This window comes from Haliotis rubra, unplaced genomic scaffold, assembly GCF_003918875.1.
Source record: "Haliotis rubra isolate DU_JTF1 unplaced genomic scaffold, ASM391887v1 Scf264, whole genome shotgun sequence".
NCBI lineage: Eukaryota > Metazoa > Mollusca > Gastropoda > Lepetellida > Haliotidae > Haliotis > Haliotis rubra.
Genome location: NW_025766714.1, coordinates 1,132,921 through 1,156,405, shown reverse-complemented (window position 1 = coordinate 1,156,405; position 23,485 = coordinate 1,132,921). Strand labels below are relative to the sequence as shown.

Below are 23,485 nucleotides of genomic sequence, written 5' to 3'. Positions count from 1 at the left end.
GTCGTCATGATACCCTCTCCATGTTTCACGAGTATGTTTAGCGGTATTTTCATCCATGAAATTGTCAGCTTTGGCAAATAACATTTTTTTCTATTTATAGTATCTAGGTGCTCTCTTCGTCCCCATGGCGTTCGGTGAAATATATAGTATTGGTCTCAAGTGTACATTTGAAAGACTGTATGTGTGAAATTGCAGTAAAGAACATATGGCTGCTTGTTCAGCCACTACTGCACCACTTAGATCATGAGGTATATTTTCCTGTATTCAGGCCACTGGTCACTAGAAGAGCATCCATTGATATGAAATGGGTTTCTTATATATGTTATGTTTAAGTCCTTGAGGAAATCACAGCAGCACTGTGTGTTTTCGTTATGCTCCGAATGAGGAATTATTTGGTCGATTGTCACATTATTCTGTGTTCCAGCCTCTCGATCTTTTACGTGAAACGCTTTCCAGATATCTCAAATAAGTCATAAGGCTGTACACCCAAAGCCAGTACATATTCATGCATGTCTGTTTCTTCCGAACGAAATGTCCTTCTGAAAGTGAGTGTGAGATGAACACAGGCATGTGATTGATGGCCTCATTTCTCTACATCAACAAAACCTCAGCTTTATAAGAAGACCACAATTCAAGACAACGATTTCTTTCGGAAACTTACCACAAACTGGGGAAGCAGAACAAATCATCACAATCAACATTTGATGCAAGAAGGTTTCCATGGCCGTAGCTAGATTAACTGTTTCTGACTCCTGTGCTGTAATCCTTGCCAGTGTATCAGTAAAACGATTTGATTGACGTGTCACTCATGATTAAAGATTATATTTGAACTTCCTGGTACCTTAACTACCACAGTTAATAGACACTGGAGAATTTAATGGCTAAAGGTTATGCACCATATGTGCATGTGATTCATTCAGTCGATGCAAAGGGTGCTTGGGATACTGAAAATACAAAATTCATCCCAGTCCTTCTCAGTATCAACACAGTAAATCCTTATAATATTATTAGGAGTCTGATGAAACCTCTCTAGAGATCAGGGCCCAGATTTTCGAAGCTCTCTTAGCGCTGAGATAGTCGTAACTGCCATACATTAACATTAACTTGCGACTATCTTAGCGCTAAGAGAGCTTCGAAAATGTAGGCCCAGGATGATATGCACAAGGCCTGAGTTATGTTTAACTGATACGTCGTCTGTTTGAATAGTCTTAGACAAACGAAACATAGTGAAAAACGTCTCCAAAGCCGACGCTGCTGAAGTGGCCTTCATTGTCACCAGGTAAGTGTGGCGGCCTCGATCTCCTCATAAAAACACTATCCCTGAGGTAATAGCTCACCTTGTCCCTTGATTATCAGGTCATTTCAGATTGTAAGCGACCTTTCGAATTGTAAGGAAAACGTCTCAACATCATGTTCATGTTCATCTGCCTTAAGAGATAAAAAAATGTCACCCGTTGAGAAAACAGACGAGCCCCAAATGTATGCACAAAGTACTTAGTGAAGCACCCCCTGACATATCTCACAATGGAATGAGCCCCAGTCTTTGGACCCTTTGAAGCATATCTGGGACATGATTGGTCGTCGTGTGCCACAAAGGGACCCTCCTGTACAGAACCTGGCCCAACTGGAAGCTGCTTTACACGAGGAATGGCGTAGACTGACCCCTTCAGAGGATCGGAAGGCTGACAGAGGGTGCAGGAATCACATGGAGGTTACACTCGGTAGTGACCTTGAATGACATTCTGAATGATCACATTCACCTTTAAATTCAACATTAAACATTCCACGGCCATACTTGTACAGGCATGTTTTGTATGAAAATCGGTGTTTGTTTTTTTAAATGAGCAATTATCATCATAAAATCAACATAGATTCCAGTCTTTTAATAGTATTTTTATGAGTCAAAAGACCATACGGGTCAGAAAACCTCATGTTTTTTTCCATCGTGGTCACTATGATAAATTTTATGTTGGTGTTGAAAACCAATCAGTGGAAAAATACAAGGGGGTGTTAATTAAGTTCTTTATGTATATGTTACCTGTTGATTCGAAGGTTGAAGCAATATGTTGTCTGGAAATCAGTCTGTAAAAGAACTGAGAAACCAACAAACAACTAACTGAGGACTTTCAACTGTATGACATATACCAAGGGTATTGTTTCATTCATTTGTGTCCCTGGAGTCAATATGTCGAACTGCTATTTGGTAATGCTGGCAAAAGGTTTGGCAAATATGTTTTCAGCAATTAGACTGACTGACTGACTGACTGACTGACTGACTGACTGACTGACTGAGTTTGGTTTTACGCCGCCTTTAGCAATATTCCAGCAACATCACTGCGGGGGACACCAGAAATGGGCTTCACACATTGTGCCCATGTGGGGATTCGAAGCGGGGTCTTCGGCAAGACGAGCCAACGCTTTAACCATTAGGCTACCCCACAGCCCCATTCAACAATTGGAAGTCACTGAGTACTAAATTACTTGTTCAAACACTATGTTTCGGGCTTTATAACTCATGATGTCAGAATTGTACATCCGACTTATCTTCTAGCAGTGACTTCTGATGGATGTAGAAAGGGATTTGTCTCTACTATTTGCTCTTACGAGGAACCTTTGTAGATGCCTGATAAATCCAACCTGACCAGTAAACATGTCCTGCTTTTAAAAGTAATGACACAACAAGAACAAAACGATTAATATGTTCTCTTCCTTACTGGTAAGTCTCGCATACATTTCGTTCAATGTGTAACGTGCGAGTATATTCCAGTCTAGATCAAATTACATACATGATTTATGAGAAACATGCAGCGGAATCTGTCAGTGATACTAAGGCACAATAAAAATATTTACTATTACCCTTCTCTTTCTGATGTGTCTACAGTAGCAATGCTGCACACTACAAACTCAAACTGAACCTATGGGGAGAGTTGCTTTAATTTCATTCCAAACACAATGTACAATGTGTGAAGCCCATTTCTGGTGTACCCTTTGGGAATATTGCTAAAACGGCGTCAATCCATCCTCACTCACTAAAAGAACATTTGTTTTTATCCCATTTTATATTTATCCTCTCGTGTCATCTTTCATCAAGTTATAGCAAGTTTGGAAATGAAGTTATTCTATGCCATGAAAAACACATCGGCAAATACAGTAAGCCAAGTCACCTTGTTCTGGTGGTCTATTATCTAATCTATCAGCTGCATAATTCCTGCATGACTAATCAACAACCAAGATGTAGCTTGGCCTGGTTATGGGGCACACCTGGTAAACTGTACTAACCAGTTATGGGTATATACTAACCAGGTATGGGTATATACTAACCAGTGATGGGTATATACTAACCAGAACCAGTTATGGGTATATATTAACCAGTTATGGGTATATACTAACCAGGTATGGGTATATACTAACCAGAACCAGTTATGGGTATATACTAACCAGGTATGGGTATATACTAACCAGTTATGGGTATATACTAACCAGGTATGGGTATATACTAACCAGGTATGGGTTTATACTAACCAGGTATGGGTATATAATAACCAGTTATGGGTATATACTAACCAGGTACGGGTATATACTAACCAGGTATGGGTATATACTAACCAGGTATGGGTATATATTAACCAGTTATGGGTATATACTAACCAGAACCAGTTATGGGTATATACTAACCAGTTATGGGTATATACTAACCAGCTATGGGTATATACTAACCAGGTATGGGTATATACTAACCAGGAATGGGTATATACTAACCAGGTATGGGTTTATACTAACCAGGTGTGGGTAAATACTAACCAGTTATGGGTATATACTAACCAGGTATGGGTATATACTAACCAGGTATGGGTATATACTAACCAGGTAATGGGTATATACTAACCAGGTAATGGGTATATACTAACCAGTTATGGGTACATACTAACCAGTTATGGGTATATACTAACCAGGTATGGGTATATACTAACCAGTTATGGGTATATACTAACCAGGTATGGGTGTATACTAACCAGCTATGGGTATATACTAACCAGGTATGGGTATACACTAACCAGGAATGGGTATATACTAACCAGGTATGGGTATATACTAACCAGGTATGGGTGTATACTAACCAGCTATGGGTATGTACTAACCAGGTATGGGTATATACTAACCAGGAATGGGTATATACTAACCAGCTATGGGTATATACTAACCAGGTAATGGGTATATACTAACCAGTTATGGGTATATACTTACCAGGTATGGGTATGAGTCACATGTTGTGACGCAACAGGTGGTGACTAACAACCCAGTGCAAACAGTGACAAATGAGCTTTGATCAAGGTAACAAAGTACCTGAAGACAATCACTGGTAACACACCAGCTGAGGACGGTCACTGGTAACACACCAGCTGAGGACGGTCACTGGTAACACACCAGCTGAGGGCGGTCACTGGTAACACACCAGCTGAGGACGGTCACTGGTAACACACCAGCCCGTGACGACATAGTGACAAACCAGCTGAGGACGGCCACTAGTGACCCACCAGCCCGTGACGACATAGTGACAAACCAGCTGAGGACGGCCACTGGTGACCCACCAGCCCGTGACGAAAGAGTGACAAACCAGCTAATGACGATCAGTGGAAACACGCAAGCTGAGGAGTCCTGAAGTGACTGATCTTTGATGTGTATGGAATTATCAATTTCAAAGCTGACGATGTAATGATTACTTGCAGACTCCGTTACTACACAGCGTCACTGAACAAACAACAAACATGTGACTTCATTGAATATTTTATTCCAAGAATTTACTTCTGCCATCATCATAAATCTGCAGAAGTGTAAATATAATAGATACTTTTACAAAATATAGGTTATAAATCCATTTATCATGTTTGACTCGTACAGGGGGGTGTTTTCAACAAACGATATGCACTCACTCTATAACATAACAACACGATCCGAGCACCGTAAATTAAATAATAACAAAATAGTATTTACAAAACCAACAAAACAAGTAGCAATGAGGTAAACATTTAAATGAACATAGTAAACATATTGGCAACATTAATCTATAATCTCATGAAACGTTGCCATGCTATATTATGTATTAGACTACAGATACGGCTTAAAGGTTCTTGCTGTATACAGAGAGGACGTGGTATTCTCGTTCTAATAGTATTGTCTTTAACCATTTCCCTATATGATCTATCATTATTAAGATTTGTGGTTGTCAACACAGCTTTACTTCAGGCATTGTCTATTATAAGGCACGTGAAAATGGCAACGTGAACTTCAAGCTGCGTCGGTAACACATCACCACATGGAACTCTATGGTTACACACGTCCTGCAGCTGCATAATCACACGTGAGTTTCGGATCTGCATCATCACATTCGTGTAATGGATCTGCATGATTACATGTTGTGTAGAACTGCATCATCACATTCGTGTTATGGATCTGCATGATTACATGTTGTGTAGAACTGCATCATTACATGTGTGTCATGGAGCTACATACTTACATGTGTCATTGACTTACATACTAACATGTGTGTCATGGAGCTACATACTTACATGTGTGTCATTGACTTACATACTTACATGTGTGTCATGGAGAAACATACTTACATGTGTGTCATGGAGCTACATACTTACATGATGTCACGGAGCTACATACTTACATGTGTGTTATTGACTTACATCTTTACATGTGTGCCACTGACTCACATACTTACATGTCTGTCATGGAGCAACATACTTACATGTGTGTCACGGAGCTACATACTTACATGTGTGTCATTGACTCACATACTGACATGTGTGTCATGGAGCTACATACTCACATGATGTCACGGAGCTACATACTTAAATGTGTGTTATTGACTAACATCTTTACATTTGTGCCATTGACTCACATACTTACATGTGTGTCAGGGAGCTACATACTTACATGTGTGTCAGGGAGCTACATACTTACATGTGTGTCAGGGAGCTACATACTTACATGTGTGTCAGGGAGCTACATCCCTCCATGTGTGTCAGGGAGCTACATACTTACATGTGTGTCAGGGAGCTACATACTTACATGTGTGTCAGGGAGCTACATACTTACATGTGTGTCAGGCAGCAACATACTTACATGTGTGTCAGGGAGCAACATGCTTACATGTGTGTCAGGGATCAACATGCTTACATGTGTGTCAGAGAGCAACATACTTACATGTGTGTCAGGGGCAACATGCATGCTTACATGTGTGTCAGGGAGCAACATACTTACATGTGTGTCAGGGGAGCTACATACCCATACATGTGTGTCATGGGGCAACATACTTACATGTGTGTCAGGGAGCTACATACCTACATGTGTGTCATGGAGCAACATACTTACATGTGTGTCATGGAGCTACATACTTACATATGTGTCATGGAGCAACATACTTACATGTGTGTCATGGAGCTACATACCTACATGTGTGTCATGGAGCAACATGCTTACATGTGTGTCAGGGAGCTACATAGTTACATATGTGTCAGGGAGCAACATACTTACATGTGTGTCAGGGAGCAACATACTTACATGTGTGTCAGGGAGCAACATGCTTACATGTGTGTCAGGGAGCTACATACTTACATGTGTGTCAGGGAGCAACATGCTTACATGTTTGTCAGGGAGCAACATGCTTACATGTGTGTCAGGGAGCAACATGCTTACATGTGTGTCAGGGAGCTACATACTTACATGTGTGTCAGGGAGCAACATACTTACATGTGTGTCAGGGAGCAACATACTTACATGTGTGTCAGGGAGCAACTTACTTGCATGTTTGTCAGGGAGCAACATACTTACATGTGTGTCAGGGAGCAACTTACTTGCATGTTTGTCAGGGAGCAACATGCTTACATGTGTGTCAGGGAGCAACATACCTACATGTGTGTCAGGGAGCTACATACTTACATGTGTGTCAGGGAGCAACATACTTACATGTGTGTCAGGGAGCAACATGCTTACATGTGTGTCAGGGAGCAACATGCTTACATATGTGTCAGGGAGCAACATACTTACATGTGTGTCAGGGAGCAACATGCTTACATATGTGTCAGGGAGCAACATACTTACATGTGTGTCAGGGAGCAACATGCTTACATATGTGTCAGGGAGCTACATAGCTACATGTGTGTCAGGGAGCAACATACTTACATGTGTGTCAGGGAGCAACATGCTTACATATGTGTCAGGGAGCAACATAGCTACATGTGTGTCAGGGAGCAACATACTTACATGTGTGTCAGGGAGCAACATGCTTACATGTGTGTCAGGGAGCAACATAGCTACATGTGTGTCAGGGAGCAACATACTTACATGTGTGTCAGGGAGCAACATGCTTACATATGTGTCAGGGAGCAACATACTTACATGTGTGTCAGGGAGCTACATACTTACATGTGTGTCATGGGGCAACATACTTACATGTGTGTCAGGGAGCTACATACCTACATGTGTGTCATGGAGCAACATACTTACATGTGTGTCATGGAGCTACATACTTACATATGTGTCATGGAGCAACATACTTACATGTGTGTCATGGAGCTACATACCTACATGTGTGTCATGGAGCAACATGCTTACATGTGTGTCAGGGAGCTACATAGTTACATATGTGTCAGGGAGCAACATACTTACATGTGTGTCAGGGAGCAACATACTTACATGTGTGTCAGGGAGCAACATGCTTACATGTGTGTCAGGGAGCTACATACTTACATGTGTGTCAGGGAGCAACATGCTTACATGTTTGTCAGGGAGCAACATGCTTACATGTGTGTCAGGGAGCAACATGCTTACATGTGTGTCAGGGAGCTACATACTTACATGTGTGTCAGGGAGCAACATACTTACATGTGTGTCAGGGAGCAACATACTTACATGTGTGTCAGGGAGCAACTTACTTGCATGTTTGTCAGGGAGCAACATACCTACATGTGTGTCAGGGAGCTACATACTTACATGTGTGTCAGGGAGCAACATACTTACATGTGTGTCAGGGAGCAACATGCTTACATGTGTGTCAGGGAGCAACATGCTTACATATGTGTCAGGGAGCAACATACTTACATGTGTGTCAGGGAGCAACATGCTTACATATGTGGGAGCAACATACTTACATGGTGTCAGGGAGCAACATGCTTACATGTGTGTCAGGGAGCAACATGCTTACATATGTGTCAGGGGAGCAACATAGCTACATGTGTGTCAGGGAGCAACATGCTTACATGTGTGTCAGGGAGCAACATAGCTACATGTGTGTCAGGGAGCAACATACACATGTGTCAGGGAGCAACATGCTTACATGTCAGTGTCAGGTGTCAGGGAGCAACATACTTACATGTGTGTCAGGGAGCAACATGCTTACATATGTGTCAGGGAGCAACATACTTACATGTGTGTCAGGGAGCAACATACCTACATGTGTGTCAGGGAGCAACATGCTTACATGTGTGTCAGGGAGCTACATACTTACATGTGTGTCAGGGAGCTACATACCTACATGTGTGTCAGGGAGCAACATACTTACATGTGTGTCAGGGAGCTACATACATACATGTGTGTCAGGGAGCTACATACCTACATGTGTGTCAGGGAGTTACATACCTACATGTGTGTCAGGGAGCTACATACCTACATGTGTGTCAGGGAGCTACATACCTACATGTGTGTCAGGGAGCTACATACGTACATGTGTGTCAGGGAGCTACATACCTACATGTGTGTCAGGGAGCTACACATGTGTGTCGTACATACCTGTGTCAGGGAGCTACATACCTACATGTGTGTCAGGGAGCTACATACCTACATGTGTGTCAGGGAGCTACATACGTACATGTGTGTCAGGGAGCTACATACCTACATGTGTGTCAGGGACCTACATACTTACATGTGTGTCAGGGAGCTACATACCTACATGTGTGTCATGGAGCAACATACTTACATGTGGCTCATTGAGCAACATGCGTGTCGTGAAGCTACATACATTTGTATGTGTGAATCTGAGTTGAATCATTACATGTGTATCGCTGAACTATGTTTCTGTATGTGTTATTGATGGGATTGAATTGTCAGCAAATTTACATTTATCATGGAATGATACGAGCATCATATTATGATATACATGTGTATATGCACGTCACTTAATGATATCAGGTACGTGTATGTGTGTATCACTGAATGACATCACGGATGCTTGTATGTACATCACTGCATGATATATGTTAGACAAAGTGGATCATGGAATGATATACATGCGGATGTGTGTATAGCTGAATGATATAATGTATGTATTCGTCAAGGAATGTTGCCCAGTCATTTGACTGATGTTCGTTACAGGCCCAGTTGACTGGTAAGTGCGCATGGGAGCGAACAATACACAGTTAAAATATGACATAAATCGCATCATGTGTTTCAGTTGGTTAGATATGTAAAAACATGTGGCATTGGTAGCAGGACGTTTCTGAGTTTGATGTATCGGTATCTGCTGGCAGGAGAGCCTAACGTTGACAGTCTCTCAGTTGGTCATGTGTCCGTATTTCTCGCACGCCTGCATGTCATGCAGGTTACACGTGTGTTGTGTCTATGTTTTTGTGACTATCGGGAATAAGTAAATATGGTTTTGAAACAAGAACACGAATTCAAACACAAGTGTAAACATCACAAACAAAACTAAACTTACTGCATAACCAAAGAAGTTTTACAACGACACTTGCACTTGAAGGGCTAAGTACCACTTACACGACTCATAAACCAGCACTCTTGGAGACTAGACGTAGAAGGTTTGACTTTAAGCCAAACTGGATTTCTAAACATTTGGGGCCGGCCATTGTAGTTCCAAAAATTATTCTTGCATTCCTTTTCTTCAAGACGTACTATCTGTTGTGCTATTTAACAATGGTACATGGTAATTCGTTTCAATCCACCTCAGTGACATTTAAGAAGCAAGTCAGTTTTAGATGAAATAGAAGTTCAGATTTATTACAATGATCGGCCCCATTATGAATATTGCGCAAACTTAGATTCGAACCGGGAAAATATATACTTTTCACACTTCGCTCTGATATTTCTATGACATGAGATAACTACCTACGTCCATTTCAATATGTGTCTGTACAGTCTGTGTACGTTACCATGTATTTTGCAGTCTGGCAATGTTGTTCTGAACCTTCAGTGCTGTAGTATTATGCTATAGTACAGTTACAGTGTCATGCTATACTAGAATGTCCATTTAACATTATCACAATGTGGTTCATAAGACTGACTGGACAGACCTAGCAAGGGTTTGACATGAAAATGAACAGTCAGTACTTTCTGGGTTTGTACAAACTCGGGTTCGCTGTCAACCTGTGAATTCGTAACACCACGAGCTTCATTAAGATAACGAATAGCAAAAAACTGCCTGTTTCTTTGGAGACGGATGTTCTGGCCAATGGGTGTTCTCATTACATCGATAAACAGCAATGCTTCTCGCTTAGCAACGACAGGTAATAGCGGGGTTCCGTTAGAGGTCCTGGTGCAAGGTGTGTTTGACTGTCTTATGTCACAGAAAGACGTGGAGGTAAACACGCACTCACCAGTACATTGAAAAGTAGATTACATATTATAAAAACCCATCAAGTACTGACGATTAAACAATGCTGGAATCACGGTGTGTCGGTGTGTGTGCTCATGCAGATATCTACATGAACATTGTGCATACTTACTGTGACTAGCTCACACATAATATATGTACAACAGTCATTCATTAAATACAAAAAACAAAATGTAAAATGCGTTCAGTATCGTCCATTGTCACTCTACCCTGCCTTCACTACTTCTGGCATAGCGGTCCACAAACCTCACAGCGGAACAAATAAGGACCATGGAATGATCTTCTGTGTTGGAGGAGTTGTCAGCTAGCCAGGGAATGTTCAGTGGGCAGCAAAAGATAGCACTCAAGTCAGCACTGGGTCGGTAATGGGTGGTGAGCGCTTCGAGATGATCAGCACTTGAGCCAATTGTGGTCAGCAGGAGATCCTTGGACACTTATCGAGTAGCTGATGACCAATTCATGACCACTACATGCTGGCCGAACGGTCATGCGATGTCAGCACATCTGACCACCACGTGCTGACACGTTCAGATAGCACATAGTGAAAATACACCTGAAGGTGGGAAAGAAGTGAAGTGACAAAACGTACTTCCCCAGTGCCCAGTATACCAACAGACCACTAGTGTCCTGTGTGGGGGGCACCCAGTCCGTGGGGACTCTGAGCAATGTCTTAAAACAGGAGCAGCTGCCATTTATTTTAGATGCAGTTAGCATAGATCACATCCACATCACTGGGGGCCATCAAACAGAGTTCCGCTTCTCCCGGACGCGCTCCATCGCCTTCCGCGAGAACTTGTACACGAGTCGCCTCCCTTCCACGCGTTCCAGGATCCCACGTTTGTAGTAGTGCCTGGAAACAGAAGGACATGTTATCACACATCTTGTTCCAATAGAAACTCAGCTCATTAACGTTTGTGGCCGTATTGTAACAACTTTACATTGCCTAGGGTGTGTTGTCCATATTATTATCCGTATGGTGAAACATAACCAGAGTCAGATATATCATATGTGCACATGTGCACATATCACTTTTGCCTAGCAACCATTGTTTCTGTATTTCGTTGTCTGTGACATCATTAAACAATTGAACGTGACGTCAATGAACAGGGCTGTCACACTTGCTTACCGTGTTGTACTGCACAAATGTACATGGATAAAATGGATAATAAAGAAATTATTACACTCGCAAGTGTGCCACACGACTTATACGAAACTCGTGCAAAATTGTGTATTGCCCTCTCTCACGCTCGGGCAATACAAGATTTCACACTCGTTTCGTATAAGTCCTATGACACACTTGCTCATGTAATAATCTCTATTTATACGTTCTTATCAGTGACCTTCGTGACGTGATATTAATACATACGAGGGCGAAAATATCGCAGTTCATATTTTTCATACGACACCCTACGGCAAAATATCACTCATGACAGCAGCACCACCTCTCCGGGGCGATATATAGAGAATACTACACGAGGTCTCATTACAAACGAATTATACGAAACGAGTGTCCTTCCTATGGTATCTGACCGAGCGATGTTTACATTCGCAATGTTTACATTCCCACAATGCATTTAAGTTGTAGAATGAATTAATTCACGTGTTTATTATGAATGAAAGAATAGTTACGTCAGAATGTGACCTAACTGAGAGGTCATCGGTTATCCAATAAAATCGTTAGAATCTCAGGTCAAGTCGTTACGACACAGGTCAACGTGATACGACACTCGTGTTCAGGTGTTACACCCACCTCATGGCTCGGCTGAGTTTCTCGTAGGTCATGTTGTCATTGTTCTTGAGCGCCCCCCCATAACTGCGCCACGGCCTCCGACTGGACGAACCTAAAGACGCCCTCTCTCTGGTTCTCCCAGCGCAGGTACAGTGGGTTGTACATGGGGTTGAGCAGGGCCTCGTAGATGAACTCCCACAGGTGCTGGTTCTTCACTGCACAGACACACTATAATGTCATCTCTGTTACACATATAATGACAAAATCTTCCACTTTCAAAATACAAATTGCACCAGTTTGGATAGTCCGGACCCCAACTGGGATTTCGACGCATCAAGTTCGAAGTATGCGAGTATATATGAAAATAGATACAGAATAAATTCGTGGAGACCGGAAGGTACGTTCGAAACAACCTGGAATTCGACATATTCACTCATCACCCCGAAGACCCGGGTTTGATTCCTCACATGGGTACAATGTGTAGATATTATCAAATCTATTGCAATTTATTTAAAACATGTCTTTAATGCAAGAAATGCCACCACAACCAACACGTGCATATAATTGTAGCAAGTGTATTTGTACTATAGGCCTTTAGGCCCGAAATACTGAATAAAAATGAATCTGAATCTGAATCTGAAAATGTGTAAAGCCCATTACTGATGTTCCCGGCCTGCTAGTGCTGGAATATTGCCAAAAGCGGGGGTAAAACCATACTCACTCACCCACTCAGTGGGAACCTTACCGGCAAAAAAACTGTTCTTAACTTACATCAAGAATTGTCAACTTAGTTTCATAGAAAAAAATGTTTTGGGGACACAGGTTATTACACTAGTCAAGATTTGTTTTTTGCTTTTCAGCGAAGTTACCTTTTTTATCTTTTTGTGACCTTGACCCGTCATCCGGAATACTCTTGACCCTTGGTCTTCCGGGTCGTCGTCTTGGCAACTGCTGCGGAAAGTGGTTCCCAGGGAAACTGTAGGTATTTCTTACAGATGTGGAATTCGTGTACGTTTGCCCATGGTAAAAGTATTCTGGGTGGTAGGAATCTGAGGCTGGAATAATGATATTGATAATGATAATAATATATCATAAACTGACAGCCAAAAGAAAGTATACCAAATTTGTTTTTGTAAGATTGAAAATAAAATAATTGTTGTTAAAATTGATTATGTGTATAATATACAGCTCATTCCTGCAAGAGTTTGTAAAAGGTAATCTGTTGCTGGGTATTACTGAACGGAGAATAATCAGTGACAATTTGGGTACGAAATGAATTTGCATCCACATGACCAGAACCATGTGTGAAATGTAGCGTATTTGAAACGAAAAATGCAAATTTACTGATGTTCAAAGACAAGTTATCAAAAACACAATTTGTGTTTCGAGAAAAAGTTGGGGTTATTTTTAACATTTTATAGGTTGAAATCAAAACACTGCTGGCAACACATTTGAATGCTTTCTCGGTGTATCAATTAATTCAATTTGGAAATTGTCAGATAAACTTTTTTGTATATAATAATGATGAAAATGCACGCTTAAATATTGTTACGATATGGTCAGTGTAATGTGGAAAAGACGAATAAAATGTGAGTTCCTAACTATTATCAGTTTCCTTAACGTCATGGAGGATTCCATTCTAACGGGGTCAGTCCTCTGTGACCGGACACGTTTCTAATAATCAGAAACCAGCACATGGGTTTCAGTGGTATATAAAAAATTCAATGTTTGAGGGTGGATAAAGAACAAGTTGTGTATGAAGCGACGTACAAAAGAAAATACACACCTGGTGCTTTCGGATTAGTTTCCAAAAAGCGACGTAAATGTTTTGAAAAGAGTTTTTACAGTGATATATAAGTCACAGACTTTCCTAATATGTTGCCAAAACACCACAGATACCGTGCCCAATTGCAAAGTTGTCAGTCAAAATCACAACACTTTTCAAATAATCCCGAAACACCAGGTGTGTACTTTCTTTCTACGTCAGTTTAGTTAAAATATAGTATTGTAGTTATTGTACAGGCCAAATGTCTTATGTTAGTACGTATGTGTAAAAGACAACCCACCCGTGTTTGTTTGTAGTTGAGGGGCATCGGTTGGGTCGAAGTCGAAGTACGGAGCCATGTTGTCGATGAGGGAGCATGGTAGAGCTTCCTGGCGTTCTGTCTTGATGCAACCGTCGGTGTAGTCTGAAAACATAATGGTTTATTATTACCAAACCATTTGTCTGTAGCCTTGCCAAATGAAAGAGGCAACTGAACTTCGACTTCTTTGTAAGTTCTTTGGATCTCCCATAACGTTTGGGCGGTGGGGTAGCCTAGTGGTTACAGCGTTCGCTCGTCACGCCGAAGAGTGAGTGAGTTTAGTTTTACACCGCTTTTAGCAATATTCCCCAGTAACATCACGGTGGGGGACACCAGAAATGGGCTTCACGCATTGTACCCAGGTCTTCGGCGTGACGAGCGAACGCTTTAACCACTAGGCTACTCCATCTCCCCCGTCACGCCGATGACCCGAGTCCGATTCCGCACATGGGTACAATGTGTGAAGCTCATTTTCTGGTGTCCCCCGCCGTGATATTGCTGGAATATTGCTAAAAGCGGCGTAAAACCAAACTCACTCACGTTACGGATAGTCAAAGAGAGAATATTTGGGTTTGTGAACTAATGCAGGGTCCAATAACTCTGCAATAGACTCAAATCTTAACGCAACGACAGTTGTAAGCCTCGGTTTAAGAACGTTACGATCACCTTAGAGCTAAAACCGACCTGTGGGTTTAAAAACGAAGATTCATCATAAACAGATGTATAAACGCCACAAAACCACACGCACAACAAACAAAAATATGTGAATTTTGGGAAGCGCGCATAAAATATTGACTCATCATTTCAAACAAACGAATATCCTAATGGACATGTGTGAACATTATAGGAATCCATGAGCGTTCATGCAGATGACATGCGAGTTGCAACAAAATACCATAACATAGCATGACCTTTAGTTCACACACATACCTGCATGTTGATGTGTTCGGGTAATTGTCGGCATGTTACAAGAACGTGGAGTAACGTGCTAGAAGTAGCAGGTGGGGTAACGGTACACCAGTACATTAGTGGGTTCAAAGAAAGCTACATTATAGGTGACGACTGGTGTGCAACTTGAAGGACATGATCAATGAGAGAAAAAGGATGTCGTCCTGTGACCGTATAGCAGATTGAAATATGACCAGGCCGCCTCCGTGGTGTAGTGGTTAGAGCGTCCGCCCGGAGAGCGGAAGGTCGCGGGTTCGATCCCCGATCGCGTCATACCAAAAGACGTTAAAATATGGTACTTGTTGGTCCCTGCCTGGCGCTCGGCAGTAATGGGTACAACAAGGACTGGTCGGCTCGGAGTCAGTATAATGTGTCTGAGTGGGGTATTCATGCTTCACTGCGTCATGGTATCTCAGTGGGCTAGCACTATAAAACCAGCTTCAACAAGGTCAAGTACCGGTTTAAAGATACATCAAGTTAATCAAGATTATTAAAGCGTACGTAAAATCTATGAATGTTGCCAAGAAAAGTTCACTATCCCTAATCAACGCTCCGTGAACTCTTCACGCACAAGAACAGTTTCATCGTGTGTTCTAACGAGTTAGTGAGTTTGGTTTTTTGACGCCTTTACCAATATTCCAGCAATATCACAACAGGGGACACCAGAAATGCGCTTCACAAATGTACCCATGTGAGCAATCGAACCCGGTTCTTTGGCGTGACGAGCGAACGCTTAGACCACTAGGCTACCCCACCGCCCCTGTCCTAATGAGGAATCACCACATTTCCACACAACAAGATCGTTGTTATTGACGATTACAGTTCTCACCCTGTATACTACATAACGGAATATGTACATGCAGATGGCTCACCTTGATCCTGTTTTCGGACGAGATTCGTGTACACAGGGGAGTTGCATGGCTGGAAGGCCTGTGTTGCGGAGTCACATGACCCAGGGGTGAAGGACGGCAGGTCTTGGAGGTCAGGAGAGGCCACCTCGGTTGGTTTAGAAAATATAACTGTAACAGACGAGAGGAAAAGATAGTTTCCATATGTAATGACCGTCCACTCGATCAGACCTACTGGTTTGGCATGGCCTGGGCGCTTACAGGGTAGACATGACGTACCATGTGTGTATCCTGACGTTTACAGGGATGACATGACGTACCATGTGTGTATCCTGACGTTTACAGGGATGACATGACGTACCATGTATGTATCCTGACGTTAACAGGGTAGACATGACGTACCATGCGTGTATCCTGACGTTTACAGGGAAGACATGACGTACCATGTATGTATCCTGACGTTTACAGGGAAGACATGACGTACCATGTATGTATCCTGACGTTTACAGTGATGACATGACGTACCATGTGTGTATCCTGACGTTTACGGGGTAGACATGACGTACCATGCGTGTATCCTGACGTTTAAAGGGATAACATGACGTACCATGTGTGTATCCTGACGTTTACAGTGATGACATGACGTACCATGTATGTATCCTGACGTTTACAGGGATGACATGACGTACCATGTATGTATCCTCACGTGTACAGGGATGACATGACGTACCATGTGTGTATACTGACGTTTACAAGGTAGACATGACGTTTACAAGGTAGACATGACGTACTATGTGTGTATCCTGACGTTTACAGGGTAGACATGACGTACCATGTGTGTTTCCTGACGTTTACAGGGTAGACATGACGTACCATGTGTGTATCCTGACGTTTACAAGGTAGACATGACGTACCATGTGTGTATCCTGACGTTTACAGGGATGACATGATGTACTCACACGTTGCATAGTGGCGTGTATCAGAGTATATAACGTACTTCCATTCGTGTATACTATCGTGTATAGAATCTAAAAAGCCTTTCCACATCCATAAGAAATATCTCATAAAATCATAAAATCTATTTGGGCCAAACAAGACGTACGTCTAAATGTATACTGGTATGTATAGGGCAGACATGACGTACCTCCACGTGTTTACTGTTGTTTATGAGGCAGACATGACGTACTTCCACGTGTGTACTGGTGGATGTGTATAGGGCAGACATGACGTACCAACACGTGTGTACTGGTGAATGTGTACAGGGCAGACATGACGTACTTCCACGTGTATACTGGTGGGTGTGTATAGGGAAGACATGACGTACCTCCATTAAGCAGCAGTTTCCGCAGCATCTCGTAGAACAACTTTCCGAACTTGGGGTCTATCCGCAGAAAGTCGTCAGCAGTCATGTTACACAGCTGAGATCCAGTGAGGTCCTGGAAGGCCTCGGCACGCAGCTGACTCATGTTGAGATCCTGCTCCTGCCCCAGGTAGAACAGCCAGTCCAAGACCTCCTTGCAGTTCCAGTGTTCCGGGTGTTTCCGGGTCCAGCTCAAGAAGCTGTCTTGATCTGCGGACATCAAAGATGGCATCAGGTGAGGAGTCGTTTACTGCCATCGTATTGCGATTAACAGTATCCAGTAATCTGGCATGTTGCAATTCGTCTCTACAAATATTAGGATTGGTTTTGACATTATTTTTATTACCATACTATGCCGTCGGGATATGACTGTAATATTGCCGGTGTGACGTAAAAGTTTAACTCACTCACTCACTAACAATTATCAACCAGCATTTAAACATGCCAACAATATCTAGCCTACTGGTGACAATTTAATCAAGCAATCGTCATCACACCTAGCTCCCAACCAACAATCAATCTATCAAAGCTCCCAACCAACAATCAACCTGTCAAAGTTTCCAACCAACAATCAACCTACCAATGCTTCCACACAACAATCAACCTGTCAAAGCTCCCAACCAACAATCAATCTATCAAAGCTCCCAACCAACAATCAACCTGTCAAAGCTCCCAACCAACAATCAATCTATCAAAGCTCCCAACCAACAATCAACCTGTCAAAGTTTCCAACCAACAATCAACCTACCAATGCTTCCACACAACAATCAACCTGTCAAAGCTCCCAACCAACAATCAATCTATCAAAGCTCCCAACCAACAATCAACCTGTCAAAGCTCCCAACCAACAATCAATCTATCAAAGCTCCCAACCAACAATCAATCTATCAAAGCTTCCAACCAACAATCAACCTGTCAAAGCTTCCAACCAACAATCAACCTGTCAAAGCTTCCGACCAACAAACAACCTGCCAAAGCACCCAACCAACAATCAATCTATCAAAGCTTCCAACCAACAATCAACCTGTCAAAGTTTCCAACCAACAATCAACCTGCCAAAGCACCCAACCAACAATCAATCTATCAAAGCTTCCAACCAACAATCAATCTATCAAAGCTTCCAACCAACAATCAATCTATCAAAGCTTCCAACCAACAATCAATCTGCCAAAGCTCCCAACCAACAAGATCTATCAAAGCTCCCAACCAACAGGCAATCTATCAAAGCTCCTAACCAACAATCAATCTGTCAAAGTTTCCAACCAACAATCAACCTGCCAAAGCTCCCAACCAACAATCAACCTGCCAAAGCTCCCAACCAACAATCAATCTATCAAAGCTCCCAACCAACAATCAATCTATCAAAGCTCCCAAAGCTCCCAACCAACAATCAATCTATCAAAGCTCCCAACCAACAATCAATCTATCAAAGCTTACCAAAGCCTACGTCCATATGAAACCACGCAATCACCAACCTGCACAGAGCGAATTCACTTGACCATCAACAACGAACCAATACTCCAGACCAACGGGTTTGGATTATGGTCGGTAATCCCAGGACCGCTAAAGACCCTCACCTTCAAACACTTCATCTGTGTGGGACGGATAGGATTTCTTGCAGTTGTTGTTCCGACTACAGGAGTCGCTGCTGGACTCCATGTCACACGACCTCCGTTCACTGCTCTGCGAACTGAACCTGCACGACATGCCGGAATTGAAGTACTGAGGCGGCGACGAGGCCACATTGGCGGGGAACTGCACGTGACTCTGCTGCATGGTGTAGTTGGGACTAGGGCACTGGGAGCCATGGTAACTTCCGGTAAAGTTTTGTTCGGCCGCCATGGCAGTCAGTTGTGTAAATGGGTCGTAGCCGCTCTGGAACCCGTTGTCATGGAAACAGTCATTTTGAGGTCCGGGATATCCGTAATCTGACACAGGATACTGTGAACGACAGAAGTTGTGTCATACATGTTGTCCATACATCAGCAGTACCCTGATAAACATCTCAGGAACATCTGACAGTCGTACTGACATTGGTCCGTGTTATGTCTGTTTGTTTCACGTTTCACAATATTCCAGCTATATGACGGCGGTCTGGCAAACACAGACTAGACACTCCGGTGATTGGCGTCATGGATATATGCAGCTGGGATACGGTGATATGCATTAACCTAGCCTGACCACCCAATCCCGGTAATAGCCTCTGTAGGTTCCTGTCGGTTTATATAGATAAAACCACCATATAGCTGGAATATTGCTGAGTGCGGCCTAAAACTAAACTCACCCACTCTATAGATAAAAAGGCTTCCTTCATAGGAAAGCAAACGATAAAAGCATAACTATTCACTGCATCATATGGCGGATATATGATATGAAACTTCAAAGGCGTACTTGCCTACTGTACTTCACTGAGCAAGAAAATTGTTCGTCTAAGAGGGGAGAATACTTGTGTCGTCTGAGCAATATATTCCTACCAGAGACAAATGTGTCAGGTTGATAAATAAGTCAAACTTTAAAAAGTTATAATTAAGCACCACGTGTTAATAGAGGTGCACTAGACGGTTCTTAAACGCCGCATAATGATTGAGACGATACCAACATTGAACAAAATATGTTAAAGCTTAGATGCAACCAACAAAATACACATAATTAAAACGCACTTATAATTTATTCATGACATATAATATTGCTATTGTTACTCTCTATGTGTATATCCACACAACTTTCCTGTTATTCTCTATATCCACACAACTTTCCTGTTATTCTCTATATCCACACAACTTTCCTGTTATTCTCTATATCCACACAACTTTCCTGTTATTCTCTATATCCACACAACGTTCCTGTTATTCTCTTCGAGCTTACTAACACTATATTCTCACATAACTATAACATACTCTACACTGCTTATCTACATGGTATACTAACGCTATCGAATTTATGAGTGTATACTGGCAATATTATGCTGTTAGTTTACATTGTATACTAACACTTTCAAGTTTATAAGCATAATTATACAGACAACAGTATTCTGTTTTATACAGTATACCAACCCTATCAAGTTTATGAGTGAATACTGAACTGTTATTCTATATGGTATACTGACACTACCAAGTTTATAAGTGTATACTAACAACACTATGCCGTTATTCTATATGGTATACTAACACTTTCAGGTTTATAAGTGAATACTGTACTGCTATTCTATATGGTATACTAACACTTTCAGGTTTATAAGTGAATACTGTACTGCTATTCTATATGGTATACTAACACTTTCAGGTTTATAAGTGAATACTGTACTGCTATTCTGTATGATATACTAACAATAATAATTTATAAGTGAATACTGAGAAAATTATGCTGTTATTTTATATGGTATACTAACACTGCCAAATGTACAAGCGTATACTGACAACACTATAGTTCTGTTACTCTGTATACTAACACTATCGAGTTCATGAGTATATACTGGTAACATGTTACTGTTATTCTATATGGTATACTGAGTCTGTATAGCGTTTAGAAGTGAATACCTGCACTATTGTACTATAATTCCCTAGGATTTATTAACAATCTAAGACTTATATGCTTACGCCATTGTACAACATTCCCTATGGCCATACTAACACTGTATGTCGTCTATATGTGTATAATTTGTAATTTCAAGTTTATAGAATATGCTGCTCCTACAATAGGACATGAAGCAGTCACATGGCCGCGAGACTGAACTTGACCAGCACATGAACGGCACGTTTCGACTTTCATACGTCTTTCATGAAATTATTTCTTGACTCCTCTCATGTCCTCGAGAAAAAAAACCGGAATTCTAGGCAAGATGACACACAGGAGGGTTGTGTCCGGTAACTTAGACTTTTTAATCAGTATTTTAGGCTACATTAATAAAGCCAAAGTGTTTGACTACATGCTCGTTCAAGAATATATCCTCTCTTCGATCCGGCGTCGTAACCAAAACAAAGAGATGCACAACCAAACTATTGTATTACATACTGCTCCGTGTGGAGACTGACAGTGACTGTGGAGCAGTCTTTGCCTTTACCTCAGTATCAGTTTGTCACATCTTTATAACCACCTTCAATGGTCGGCAAATCGATCAAGACGACTTACACTAATCGCCACGGGTTCAATAACAACTTCGGAAATCGCTCCCACCGCGTTTGTTGTGTCGGCCAATTTGATGTTCTGTACTTGATGACAATGTATTACGACGAGCTGTCACTGTGACTGACTGGGGTAGTTCTTACTTAGTTTCTCAAGTAGGCATGCCTCAAATAGAAATATTGTGACCAAACTAAGATGTTACAGTAAAGCAATTTGTCACTTTTTCTTTTGAGATTTATCACATTCCCCGATTCGGCTAATTGATGAATGAACGTCAGATTAAACAAGTTAGAATTAGTTCATAAAATGGTGCATACACTTTTTGAGATAATAAAATCAATGATGTAATGACTATAAAAATTCAGTTTTAATTTGTTTGAGTACGTAGAAGTATTAACCTCCGTAACGTTATGGCTAAACATTGCAAGAAAGATGGAAATTGGGACAGATTTGCCCTCGACACTTTATACTGCAAGGACTTCTCATTATCCATGTATATACTAACACTGTTTATACATACACACAACATTTAATAGTATTGTCTACTAAGCTTGTATATTGTTTACATTGTGTACTAATACTCTTTGTGGACTTTACGTAGTATAATCTATATGCTCAATATGCATAGGTGTATCAGTTTGGTGTCATTCTTTAGCACAGTACAATATGTGTATACTTTGTGTATACTCACACGAGAGTGTTGTTCTTACATAGTATAGCCTATAGACACAATGTGTATACTCACACTAGAGTGCTGTTCTTTACATGATATAGCCTATATACACAATGTGTATACTTACACTAGTATGTTGTCATTCTTTAACACAGTACAACGTGTGCATACTTACACTAGTATGTTGTCATTCTTTAACACAGTACAACGTGAGTATAACATGTATACTTACACTATATTGTGGACTAGCAGAAGGCATGCTTGTACAATCCTCTTCGGCTGCTGTGGCGTGTTGAGACGGTGATAATAAGCGGAATTTCAGTTCTGAAAGTGAAAAGTAAATGTGTTGAACAGTGCGTCGATTAATATTCCTAGTAGGGCACCGGCCGAGAACGTACTGCTCACTGTGACAACGACGTCAGTATATACTGCATCAGCAAAGTCTGCGTTCACTCTGCAAGCTGTGTGAACATCAAGTGGGACAGCGATGTTCACGTTTACACTGACATCTGACGACTACTTCGACAATTACGTCAGCATCGACCTTGGCAGCTAAGTGAGCCTGTACACCAACATCATTGTCCATACAAATTCAGGAGGGCATGGATCTGATATGAGTTCTTTACCAACATAGTTTGTCAGTTCTGAACTTTCTTGAGCTGTTAGGTTTGAACATTTGAACGATCACACATATCTTGATATTATATTATAACAGGAATATACGAAGTTGTAGTAATCCTCACAAAATGCACAGTAATATGAATAATACCCCAGCATATTTCGACGACAGTCACATAATTTTAATGCAATGCAGAGAAAAGGTATACCGAATATTTCTATAAACACAGAAGCTACTGGTTAGTGACAACTGATAAGGTATATGCGACAACATGAAATGACCACTGCTTGGCGAAGGGAGGAGAATTGTCCAGCAACAAGTGTGAAGAGGGCGGGGAGCAACACACCAACAGTAAACTACAGGCAGCGTTTCCAACAATGTTTGTAAACATCATAACATTCATTTATTTAATATTATTCGTTTTTTAGGAAGTGCTTGCATCACAACTCTGTGTGATGGTGATGCTGAT

General features: G+C 41.5%; 1 protein-coding gene across 1 annotated transcript in view; it reads right to left on the bottom strand.

Annotated features, from left to right (window-relative positions):
• Positions 1-8,805: 8,805 nt before the first annotated feature.
• Positions 8,806-23,485, bottom strand: part of LOC124280297 (ETS-related transcription factor Elf-3-like) — a 57,834-nt gene continuing 43,154 nt past the window's right edge. The window contains 9 exon segments of the mRNA XM_046716197.1: positions 8,806-11,483; positions 12,384-12,439; positions 12,441-12,577; positions 13,232-13,417; positions 14,429-14,551; positions 16,267-16,413; positions 17,567-17,812; positions 19,180-19,543; positions 22,630-22,721. Coding sequence (XP_046572153.1) covers positions 11,375-11,483; positions 12,384-12,439; positions 12,441-12,577; positions 13,232-13,417; positions 14,429-14,551; positions 16,267-16,413; positions 17,567-17,812; positions 19,180-19,543; positions 22,630-22,721 — 1,460 coding nt within the window. The 3' untranslated portion in view covers positions 8,806-11,374.